This window comes from Scleropages formosus, chromosome 17 (assembly GCF_900964775.1).
Source record: "Scleropages formosus chromosome 17, fSclFor1.1, whole genome shotgun sequence".
Lineage (NCBI taxonomy): Eukaryota > Metazoa > Chordata > Actinopteri > Osteoglossiformes > Osteoglossidae > Scleropages > Scleropages formosus.
This window is the reverse complement of record NC_041822.1, coordinates 2,367,954-2,380,353: the sequence shown is the minus strand read 5'-3', so window position 1 is coordinate 2,380,353 and position 12,400 is coordinate 2,367,954. Positions and strand designations below refer to the sequence as shown.

The 12,400-nt window shown below is 41.5% G+C and overlaps 1 protein-coding gene across 4 annotated transcripts in view; it reads left to right on the top strand.

Annotated features, from left to right (window-relative positions):
• trpm3 (transient receptor potential cation channel, subfamily M, member 3) overlaps window positions 1-12,400 on the top strand; it is a 163,420-nt gene that overhangs the window by 33,029 nt on the left and 117,991 nt on the right. For 2 of the 4 annotated variants that reach the window (XM_018760072.1, XM_018760071.1), the window contains exon 1: window positions 531-964. The exons of the other annotated variants lie outside the window; for them this stretch is intronic. In XM_018760072.1, coding sequence (XP_018615588.1) covers window positions 875-964 — 90 coding nt within the window. In that variant the 5' untranslated portion in view covers window positions 531-874. Of the gene's footprint in view, window positions 1-530; window positions 965-12,400 lie in introns of those variants that run through there. 4 annotated transcript variants of the gene reach the window in all.

Sequence of the window (12,400 nt, the reverse complement as noted above, 5' to 3'; positions counted from 1 at the left end):
CACACACACACACACACACACACACACACACAGAACTCAACTGGGAGCTCTGCTTACTGACTCACACAAATGCCGAGAAGGCAGGGATGCGCAATGTGTGCCACAGGAACCCACTCCGCATATCTGGAAACTGAGTGACATAATGGCTTTAATTCTGCATTTATTCTTCTATTAGCCCCCCTCCCCATTGTTCAGCCATTTCAGTTCTCTTAATTACCCAAGTATCCGATTGATTTTTAAAAGCACCAAAAAAAGGGACGAAGCAGTTTAGGGGAAAGGCTTCGTGGGTATGTCTGTGACACCTCGACGACTCCCTCCTGGCTGTCGGACTCGCCTTGACCTGAGGGACCTGGAGCTGCAGAACGAATAGGTCTACCTCAGTGTGCAGAAATGGGCTGCTGCAGTGATGGAGCCCGTCCCCCTCGTTTCTCTGCCTCTCGCGCCCCCCTCATCTCTCTCTCTCTCTTTCTCTCTCGCCCATCTTGAAGACAGCGAAGCCCTCCCCTGCTGCTCCTGTGCTCTCAGTCAGCCCGTGCCTCTTTGGTATGCACGAGTGCCGTTCCCTCCACACCACACGGGGCTGCCTTGCTGCCGGCAGTGGGATTGGATGCTCGCCCAACGCCAGGTCGTTCTGTGCCGCGTGCAGGACCCTGTCAAACTAGTTGGATTGGATTTTGCAAGGGGAGGGGTTGGGGGGAGCCCAGAAGGGAGGCAAGAATAGGGTGCTCAGGTTGGCTTCGGCACTTGGAGAGTGGTCATGATTCGAGCCTTGAGTGGATTCCGACTGGAGAGATTCCGACATCCCTGTCCCAGGAGCCAGGAGCACCTGTGCTGGAAGTGGGATTGTCTCGCTGGGGGGTACAATTAGGTGGACATGAATCAACTGGATGCCCCACGTCCCCTCAACTGGACCATCAGGAAACTCTGCCATGCAGCATTTCTGCCTTCCGTCCGGCTCCTCAAGGTACCAGGTCCAAATCCTTGGCATGGGGGCAGAGCCAGGGGGGAGGGAGGCATGGAGTTCACCTCACATGGGCCTCGCAGGATTCACAGTCTCTAGCAGCTGTAATTGTATAATTTACGCTTCTTGGTGGTTTCTCATCATTTTCTGTGACTTTTGTTTTCCGAAATTAGTCATTTATGATTGTTCTGACTTGCGGATTGCATGGAAGCGTCGGGTTGGATTTCACTCTCGCAGATGTTACCGCAATAGATGTGGGTTTACCTCTAAAGCCTTTTTTGCATATCTATGCTTTGGAAGTTTTGCCATATGTCCAAAATGTGACTGATGTTGTCTGTGTGCAGGTGCTTAATGATATGCATAAACCTGTGCATGCAGGATTTTTTGAGCAAGCTGCTGCTAATAGTGCAGTTAATTATCCTGCCTTATGACTGTAAAATATGCTTCTTCTGATAATCTCGGTAAAACCAGTACTGTTTAATGACTAACTTTTGAGTTTCTACACACAATAGAGCATAAAATTGCTCTGTGATAATAATTCTCATGCCTGTTAAGAGCCCCACTTAACACCTGCCTAGCTCCAGCTCACCCTCTCGGGAGAAGTGTGTCAAAATCGCACTTGCTCCATTTAAATCTGCTCCAAAGGAAAAAAAAAAAAAACAATATAAAAGGGTTTGAATTGGATTTTAAGTGTTAAATATATAATTGCCTGTTTTTACTGCAAAATGAAGAAAACTTTTCCTGTTTGGTTGCTGATATCCACTCTGGAGATTTTTCTGTAGAGGTTCTAGAGAGCAAATACAATAAAAAGATACAAGCGGGGGCTGAGGATGCAGTTCAGAGACCGTGGAATAATCACCTCTGGGAAAGGGGTGCTATAGAGATCCTCCTAATGTCTGCATGTGCACAGCCACAGATATCCGCAGGATGGAAGGAGAGGCCGGTTCATGCTCAGTAAAAGTGGTGATGATTCTGCCAGTTGCAGAGTTGTGGTGAGGTGTCACACGAGTGGCAGATCACTGCTGAACTGGGTCAGCTTCTCATCTATGGCCAGTAGGCTCCCTAAAGGATGACCATCTCTTTATGTTTCTTCGCACCACTTTCATCTGTGACAATTCCCAAATCGCGGCTGTCACTGTTTAACCTCATCTGTATACTTTCCTTAGGCAAAAGACTGGCCCTCTTTACCCCAAACACACTGCCAGAGCCATTGCTGTGTTCAGCCCCTTTCGGAAATATACGGGATCAGCACTTAATAGACAATGTTGAAATAAATATTTATATTTTTATTACCTGGGGCTTCTCCCTACTACCACAGCTGGGCCACTTTCCATGAGTGTCGCTTACAAAAACAACACACAGTATCCTGTCTTTAAAGAACAAAATGTATGTGAAATACATACTTTCGCAACCAGTGCATTTTCACTGTACAGAGTTCCTCTGACTGAAATATTGATTGTTTAACCCTGCACTGTGCAGTTAATTTAAACTCAAAGAGAAAAATGAAAAACAAATGAATGAATGAATCAATTAAGTTTCATTGTTTTGTCAACGACTGTATTCATTTGGGGGGCATGGTGGTGTGGCGGGTTCGGCCGGTACCCACTGAGTGGCAGATCTGGGGTTCGAGTCCTGCTTGAGGTGCCTTGCGATGGACTGGTGTCCCATCCTGGGTGTCCCTCCTCAGCCCTGCACCCTGCATTGGCGAGTAGGCTCTGGCTCGCCACAACCCTGCTCAAGAGAAGCGGTTGTTGACATTGGTTGGTTGGTTGTTCACATTCACACTGGGGACATATTCGCACAGGCTTGTGTACGAACTGTCATCCTAACCTCATTACAGCTGCACAGTTACCATGTGCATAATTAAATTATGAGCACACAAACAGTAATTATTGTTTATTAATTGGTGGCAGTTTTCTGAAGTTGTGTTGTTAACACAGGACACGTGCACTGTATGTCAGTGAAATAGACTGTTAATTGAAGTGTACAACCTCATCTGGATGCCATTTTTTGCTTTATGAGTCATCCATTACCAGCTCCCTACTAATCCTTCATGGCAAGTGATGCTGTATGGTGATGATGATGTCATAGGTCAGATTGAAGCTATACTGACATTTTGGCATCTTCATATGTGCAGTACCACATGATGGCAAATTATATGTCATCATTTAGCTGATGCTTTTCTCCAAAGCAATTTACAGTGTTAGATTACAATTATTTACCCAGCTGGTTAGTTTCACTGCAGCAATTTCAGATATACTCTTCCTCAAGGGTACTACAGCCAGAGGCAGGATTAAACCTGCAACTTTTAGATCCAAAGGCAGTAGCACTAACTACTACACTACTGGCTGTCCCTATTGCAGCCCCTCAATTGGGGCATTAAACAATATCATAGAAAACACGATGTGTAATTTAGTGCCATAACAGAAAGTTCATTTCAAGTCAGCATTTTGTACATTTTTATTTATTGGACAATTTCAAGTTTTAAAAAAAATATTAAAGAAAGGATCAATGGTTTAATAATGGAGCTTAGTTAATTATTAAAAGTTAATTATTGGTATCTGAATATATCTGCACACCTCACGCACCAAAAATTCAGCATGCAGAAATAAGATAATTTTAAGTATCTGACTGGACTCAGATACTGTATTGTCACCTATAACACTGTTCACACCAAAAAAGAAGCAGGAAACGTAGTGATGAGGTTTGTTGACCCGGGGTCTGAAGATTCTAGGTTTGAACTCCTATTCCCTCTGTACTCCCCTAGATCACAGTATGTACCCTGAGATGAGACACAAAAACAGCTTGCTGTATGAAGAGACAAATAACTGTAAAGATAGCGAAAGAATAATAAATTAATTGTAGAAACCAAAATTCCCATAGAATAACACAATATACTGGAAAGTTAACACTGTTTTTGCCAGTAAGGATAACTGTAAGCCTTAATAAGACACTATAAGCTTGTAAAACAAATCTTCCTGTGCTGTAACAAAGTACTGAAATGTATCTGTGTCATACAGCATCAAATTACACAGATTACCGTCAGTCAATAAAGTGCATATATTCCCACTGGCTACTGCTGTTAAATATTTGTGAAACATAGAAGTGTTCACTAGAAATAATAATGGATACTACAACAGTGTTTCTTAATGACTTTTAAAGAATACACCAAGGAACTGAAAAAGAGTAATCCAAACATTAGTTGTAGGGGGTGTGGTGGCGCAGTGGTGCAGTGTATTGGACCAGGTCCTCCTCTCTGGTGGGTCTGGAGTTTGAGTCCTGCTTGGGGTGCCTTGCGGCGGACTAGCGTCCTGTCCTGGGTGTGTCCCCTCCCCCTCCGGCCTTACGTCCTGTGTTGCCGGGTAGGCTCCGGTTCCCCGCGACCCTGTATGGGACAAGCAGTTCAGAAAGCGTGTGAGTAGTTGTATTGTATTTTTAAGTTTTACCATGTGCCAAAGTCGATCTGCCAAAATAGATAAAAACAAAATTAACAGTGCTGATCAAAATAACCATCATCACAGTAAAAAGAGAAACACACACACACACACACACACACACACACACACACACACACACACACACACACATTTTCAGAACCGCTTGTCCCATACGGGGTCGCAGGGAACCAGAGACTACCCAGTAACACAGGGCGTAAGGCCAGAGGGGGAGGGGACACACCCAGGACAGGACGCCAGTCCATCGCAAGGCACCCCAAGCGAGACTCAAACCCCAGACCCACCGGAGAGCAGGACGGAGGTCCAACCCACTGCGCCACCGCACCCCTAAAAAGAGAAACACTTATTTAATAAAAAAAGAATACCCACAAAAACCCATTTTGTCACTTCTGTTTTTACACTACATCCAAATATTATATTATGTTTTATTTTTAAAATTTTAGTAGCAGACAGCTGAAGACATAAATGATTGTGCCTTAACCTTTATTTTGAAGATACCCAGAGTAGGAGGTCCCTGTTCATTGTTCTGGAGGGAGTTCCACAGTTCAGGTGTGCTGCAGGATAAAGGTTGGTCACTCATAGAAATGCTTGAAGGAAAGGAAAAACAAGTGGCACGAGTGTGAGAAAGACTGAGGTGTGGAACAGGCTGATGGAAGGACAGAGAGCGAAGGAGGTGTGAAGTCTTGTAGGGATTTATATGTAATTTGCATGAGGATTTTGAAGGAAACTTGTAACTTTATAGATGGCCAGTCCAGGAACTTTGAAAATGGTGTCATGTGGTGTCTTGCACAGGACTTGGTCGGGATTCCAGCTGCTGAATTGTCAGCGTTCCTGTACTTGTTTAACATAGATTTAGAGGCTTCGCTAGGCAACTTCTCTCAGTATCACATTTGTGTTTTCACACTATGCTGTGAATCACCTGGACTGGGTGGGACTTCAGGTTGTTCGTGATGGAATGTGTACATACCCGCTGGGTTTGTGACAAGCACTAGTGACACCAACATTAGCTCTTCCCGGTTAGAGTATTACCCACTTAACCAATAACACACCCAAATTTTATCTTTTATGATAGCTAAGTGCCAGTTTGTAATTCACAACGAAAACTTGCAGCCTGGGGGGCGTGGTGGCGCAGTGGGTTGGACCACAGTCCTGCTCTCTGGTGGGTCTGGGGTTCAAGTCCCGCTTGGGGTGCCTTGCGACGGACTGGCGTCCCGTCCTGGGTGTGTTCCCTCCCCCCTCCGGCCTTACGCCCTGTGTTGCTGGATAGGCTCCGGTTCCCCCGTGACCCCGTATGGGACAAGTGGTTCTGAGAGAAAAAAAAAAAAAAACTTGCAGCCCTGCACTTCTGACATTTCGGTCTGGTTTGGTTTTCGGGCAAGACACCTGAAAACTTATGACGCTCCTCTACTTATGATTGTTCAACTTACGATTTTTTGAAGTTACGATCGTATGATAGCGATACGCACTCAGTAGAATCCGTAATTCAAATTTTGAATTTCGTTCCCTTCCTTTAAACAGACGGCAGGTGTAAACAAGCGATACTGTGTTGAAAGCGTTTTTATTTTGTGTTTTTGCATCCCATCATGTCTACTAAAAACCCATGTGTGTCTCCTGCTTAAATTTGCCCAGCTGTAGGCTATGGTAAGTGTTCTGAGCACATTTAAGGTAGGCTAGGTTATGATATTCGGTGGGTGCGGTACTGTATTCTTTTTCAACTTACGATTTTTCCACTTACAATGGGTTTATTGGAACATAACCCCATCATTAGTTGAGGAGCATCTGTACAGTAAGCCTTTTTACCCAAGATTCTTTGGTCTAACATAAATTAAATTGGAACACACTGCAGTTTATTGTAAAGGGGGCCCTAAAGAATGTGCACCATTTCACATTCCTCATTCCTTACTTCGCCCAGTTTTCATTAGGACAGGGATCCTCCATGCTCAACAGCGTCAGTCGGCAATTAACGCCTACTAGTAAAAACGTTAATTAGAGACTTGCCACGAAAAAGTCTTTCCCAGTCACTTGTGTTCTGCTTGATTCACATTTTGCCTCAAAAGCTGACTCTGCTGTAAGCTGGTGAAAAGGAAGAAAAGACTATTCTTAAGTGCAATTATTTCAAAAGTGTCATCTCCAACCAAATGTTTTAAGACAGCATTGTGGGTACTGTAATTGGGCTTCTTTTATTCATCTGGGGTTCATTTCCCTGAAGGATTGCAACATTAAGTTGATGGTAAGTTCGCTGGCATTCTGTTGAACTATGATCATCAGTGCTATCATGTGATGAATAACCTTTTAATGCCTACAGAATAACTCTTTCTTTTCGAACTGTTCTTTTCATAAAATGGCCAGTTGTGGCGCAGCACAAACACACACACAGATATAAACATATAAAACCATTCAATGAAGAACACATGATTTACCATATTACTCACGAGATGTTTTGACTTATCTAATGCCCTGCTTTTTGTAGCTGATACCTTGGCCTCCAGCCCCCAGAGCTCATTGGGATGGTATGATCCCATTCTCACTCACACATACACACATATTGTCTGAAGCTGCTTGTCCCAAGTGGAGTTGCAGCAACACAAGACATAAGGCTGGAGGGGGAGAGGACATACCCAGAATGGGACATCAATCAATCACAAGGCACCCCAGCACGATTTGAACCCCCCGACCCACCAGCAAGCAGGCCCTGGCCTAACCCGCTGCACCACTGCTCCCCCTACGAATAAATTATGTAATTATAATTTCACAAGCCTATGATGGACAGTGGTTTGTACTTTATTAATTGGGCCTTACTTTAGCTTTCTCACTCCACATCCCATAAAAAATTTAACGCCAAGCTCAAAGTCATTTAATGATCGTCTTGATATCAGCAGTTCACTTTCGTAAATTGGTTTTCTTTGCACAGCATAAAACGAGTTAATTGGCTGAATCACAAAAATTAGTTATTTGCGTTAATCCCATGAGGATGTGTGTGGTTTTGTAAAAGGCAATGGATTAAAGTCCAAGTTATGGTGTGCTGGAGATGTACAGAATGAATATGAATGTGAGCGTCAGCCCAATCTAGTTGCAGTTAATAATGGAAACAGCTGCATTGTGTCATTTTTCCAGGCAAACACTTGACACTAGTGAATAAAAATGTATGTGGGACAAAAAGGTCAAGAGCATAATTTGACTGGAAACTAGATCCAAAATCTGATGGAATTGCTAAAATCTTTCAAGTCGTATGATTGAAGGGAAAGGCAATGCTTATAATTGTGTGGCAATGTGTAAGGAATGGCAGCAGGTGCAAGTGGACTGTGCAGGAAATTAAGCATCATTTCTTGATTTAATTGTGGGAGAATATTAATCAATCAAAGATTCATTACTGTGATTGTTTATGAGGAAACAAGCCAGTACAATGACAAAGGGGGGGATAAAGTCTTGAACCTGGTTCAGTCTGTGTAACCCTTAGCATGGTCACCCCATAGTGGTGTGCATTTCCTCTGGGTGCTCTGGTTTCCTTCCACCAAGTAAAGAGATGAGTTTCAGGTGCACTGGTGACTAAATTTCCTGTAGTGTGGGTATGTGTTAGTGAATGAGTGTATGTGATTGCCCTGCTGGTGTATACCTTTCCTCATGTTCTAAGCTTCCACAATAGGCTTTGAATCACAGCAGTTCTGCACTGGGCAAGTGGTTATAGAGAATTAATGAATTTATGGAAAAAAAAAAAAAAACTCATTTGTTCTCTATCCTATTAGAACTACACACAGAAGAGGACATCAGACAGCACTGCAAAAATCACTGATTCCTTCCACCACGCCATTGGAATGGATCAAATCTATGGACCAAACCCATTTCCACCTTTTGCCCCTGCAATTGCCACTTAAATAATGCATCAACTTTCTTTTTTCACATTTGTTTATTTAGTAGATGCTTTTCTCCAATGAACTCTATGTAGTGTTAGCCCACACACATTATTCACTATGGTAACTTAGACTGGTAGATACACTACTTACAATGGGTCACTCATCCATACATCAGTGGAACACACTCTCTCTGTCACTCACACACACACACACACACACACTATGGGTGAACCTGAACAGCATGTCTTTGGACTGTGGGAGGAAACCAGAGCACCCAGAGGAAACCTGCGCAGACACGAGGAGAACATGCAAACTCCACACAGACTGGGCAGGGATCGAACCCATTTCCTCTCATATCACCCAGGTATTATTACATGAAATAAACTGAAAAAATAATTTTCTACTTTTGAAGAAAAAATTTTGGCACTGCTTTAAATCTTGTAATCCAGGATAAAAAATTATACATTTCACTAAATTATTGCTTTGTCTTCAATTTTCTGTCAGCACAGTATGATGACAGTTGGGCACTGACAATCTAAATGGGGCAATTAATTTAATGTAATACAATTATTTTAGATGCACTGATGGAAAACATAGTTGTTTCTTTGACATCTCCAACTCTCCATTCCCAGTTTGTCACCCTTCCAGCTTCAGAATCTGCAGTGAAATTTTAAATATGCTTTTTTTTTGGTCAATATAAAATACTGACAAATTACATTTTTTGCACTTTGGTTTTTCTCATTTATGTACAGATGTTGTACCGAATTTTATGAAAAGTAATCATGAAATTGTTGCTTGGAGGGTATTGCAATTTAAAAGTCACTCGCGACATCAAAGAAGGTTTTCACTCATTACTTAATAGGAAAAGATTTTGTTGCATCACAGCCTACAATATGTTTTGCCATTTTACTTTAATTCTTATTAAATATCACTGTTATGACTATTAAATAATGCATTTTGCATACTCTAATCCTTTGTAATTCTCACTATTAATGATTATGTATCAGCTTTGACTTTCTGTGTGGTAGTGTAGTGGTTAGAGCCACTGCTTTTGGACCCAAAGGTTGCAGGCTTGAGCCTCACCTCGTGCTGTAGTATCCTTGAGCAAGGTATTTACCCTGAATTGCTCCAGTAAAAAAAAATTACCCGGCTGTGTAAATGGGTAAATAATTGTAACCTTAACATTGTAAGCTGCTTTGGAGAAAAGTGTCAGCTAAATGAATAAATGTAAATTGTTTATTTATCTAATGCAAGTTTGTGACTTTTGAGTTACACTATCCATGCATTCAGCTCTGGAATGCACATAGTACAGTATCCCAATACATACAATACACACAGCACACACACAGTACACACACCGTACGGTTTAAAGAGTTAAGTCACATTGAGCTGCAGCACATCACACCACTCCAGAGGACAAGGGAAATCACTATAAACGGATTAAGGGCTGCTCTCTTTTTTCAAGAGCTCTTGACAGAGGCTGCATTACTGGAAAGGTGAGTGAGAAGGATGGGAAACCTCCGCTGTGTATCCCAGACACAAATATGAGTTACACTGACAAGCAGCCGTGCAAACATTGAGACCCAGGGTCATACAATAGCAGCAAGTATCATACAGTAAAATGAGTCATGTTTTTATTTTTTCATACTGGACTGGTTCACTCGTTGAGTTACAAACTGGGTTGAAAATGCTGCTTTATTTGTAAATCCTCTATCTTGCTTAATGTGGCTGAATTAACAAAATGCAAATCATATATGAAATTATTTATTATACAGCTTGTTTTTATAGAAGGTTTTTGATCAAAATGTGATAGATACAAGAGAATATATCTGCAATTATAAATGCATTTGATTTCCTGGCTCTAGTGAAATCAAAGTATTAACACACACCATTGTTGTGGTGAGTCAGATTTGACCCATAGCAACCACCTGTGTGGTTTTCATGGCAAGGGGTAAATAGAGGAGGCTTGCCCATGCCATCTTCTGTATGTAAGGGGGGAGACACACAATGATTAGGATTTGAACCCCATACCTTCCAAACAGCAAGGTACTGGTCAACCCCACCCCACCATCCACTTCCCCCTAGCCTACACTATTGCTAGACTTCAAGTTATAGGTGAATCTTTTTGAAATTTGTAACAAGGGGTTTTCAGCTATTTCTGGACTGTGTGTTTTACTAAATTAAAATAAGTAATATGAAATGAGGCAATGCTGAGGAACTGGATTAAAATAACCATTTCCTACCTCAAAAAAGCCTTAACGGACCTAAATCTTTGCATGGCTCGTTGGTTCAAAAGTCAGAGAGACCAAAATATGTCCCATATAGAAATAAGTCTGTCACACTAAGGTCATGCATTTTATTAGTCATTTGTAAAGAAATCTAGTTTTTACAGTTCCTCAGAGGTTCATATTGAGGTTCTGTTTAATCTGTTTTACACTATGGGTATGAAACACCCTCTAAATCTATGCAGGAAAATGTTCTATTTTGCTTGGCTGAAAAATTTGTTCTCAATGCATTAATTTGTCCCTTAGATTGTTGCTTTAGGAAAATCTGAATTATCCAATATTCAGTACCTTTTAGCCTTCTGTTTGTATCAGGTGTTTATAATCAATACAAATCCGTGTAAATTGCCTCTTACTGAATTCTTCTAGGGTGTTAATCCTTTTCCCACAGAGATATTGATTTCAGGGGACATTAAGGGCTTGGTTTGGAATACATTACAAAGATAGAGAAAGACTATATGTTATAATGGCCACATTTGGTTACCACCTGTTGAATTCCATGAGCCATCACAGGAATTGGGATTTTTCAATTCAATTCAATTCAATTCAATTCAATTCAATTCAATTTATTTTTACAGAGCACTCTTGTCACGCAGTAACACAGAGCGCATGCACACAGGCATAGGGCAAAGAAACAAATACATCAGACAAGGAAACAAAGAAGACAGTTGACAATTGCAGAGTAGCATAATACATTATCAATGCTTTTATTAAACTATAAATATGCCTACTGGCCACAGAGGAAAGTAACAAACACTCCCAACTGAAAATCGAGGGAGAAAAAACCTCTGGGAGTCCAAGTGCCAGTGGCTGCCCACCCCTCCTGGGCATTCTAGATTAAACAAGACTTCTAAGTGAGATTACAGGTAGCAACGGCATTGTTGCTGTATGGTAGCTTGACTTCCTAGTTCACCAATGTACGTCTCGTTGGTCATCTTCAGTCAGCATGGGATGTTTTTGTAACGGCCGGCCGGCCTCCTCAGGTCTTACTGTAGGGAAACAATGCTCAACAAGAAGAAATTGTTAGAAATTTACAACTTAAATAAATAAGTTCACTTAAGAAATAGCACTCCTATTAAAATAATTTTTAGTTTTGTTGTTGGAATGGACAATTCCTGTTGAGAAACAACGCAATGATGAGAGAAAAATTGTCTGTGAATGTGTTTTAACACAGCTGTTTACGATTTCTTGTCTTTTCCCATGTTATCCAGATTTGCCTTAGCTGAAGTTCTTCAAATTATTGATGGCTGCATAAAGAAATTTTAAGACAGTTCAGCCTGTTACAGAATGAAATGTAGCACTGCTGTCCTATCACTTCACACTATTGGTACAGTGGAGTAATTGAAAAGGGAAATATACATTCAAACACACATTCCTCCACCGTACTGTGAGTCATTTGCATCGGGCTCTTCTTGTTTTGCTTGGCTTCTGTAATTGAACTTTGAACCTTGTTCCTTTCTGTATGTTACCGTTTTAGCTTTCTTGTTCAAAATTTCCTTTTTTGTCTTTATTGTAAAATATCATTCTCTTAAACTGGTTCAGACAGAAAAAGAAATAAAAACAGTGCTGTGTATTGAAAAGAAAAAATACAGAAAGCCAAAACATGTACAGGTGGTCCCCAACTTACAATGGGGTTACGTTCCGCGAAACCCATTGTAAGTCGAAAATATCGTAAGTTGAAAATGCATTTAATATACCTAATCCACGGAACATCATAGCCTAGCATACGTGTAATGGCCATTATGGGCTTGCCGCCTTCATGCTGGGGAAATATCTTGAGTTTCTTCTCAAGAGTAATTGCCCTCCACTTCTTCTTCCTATCACTAGCAGGAGACACTGATGGGTGTTTCT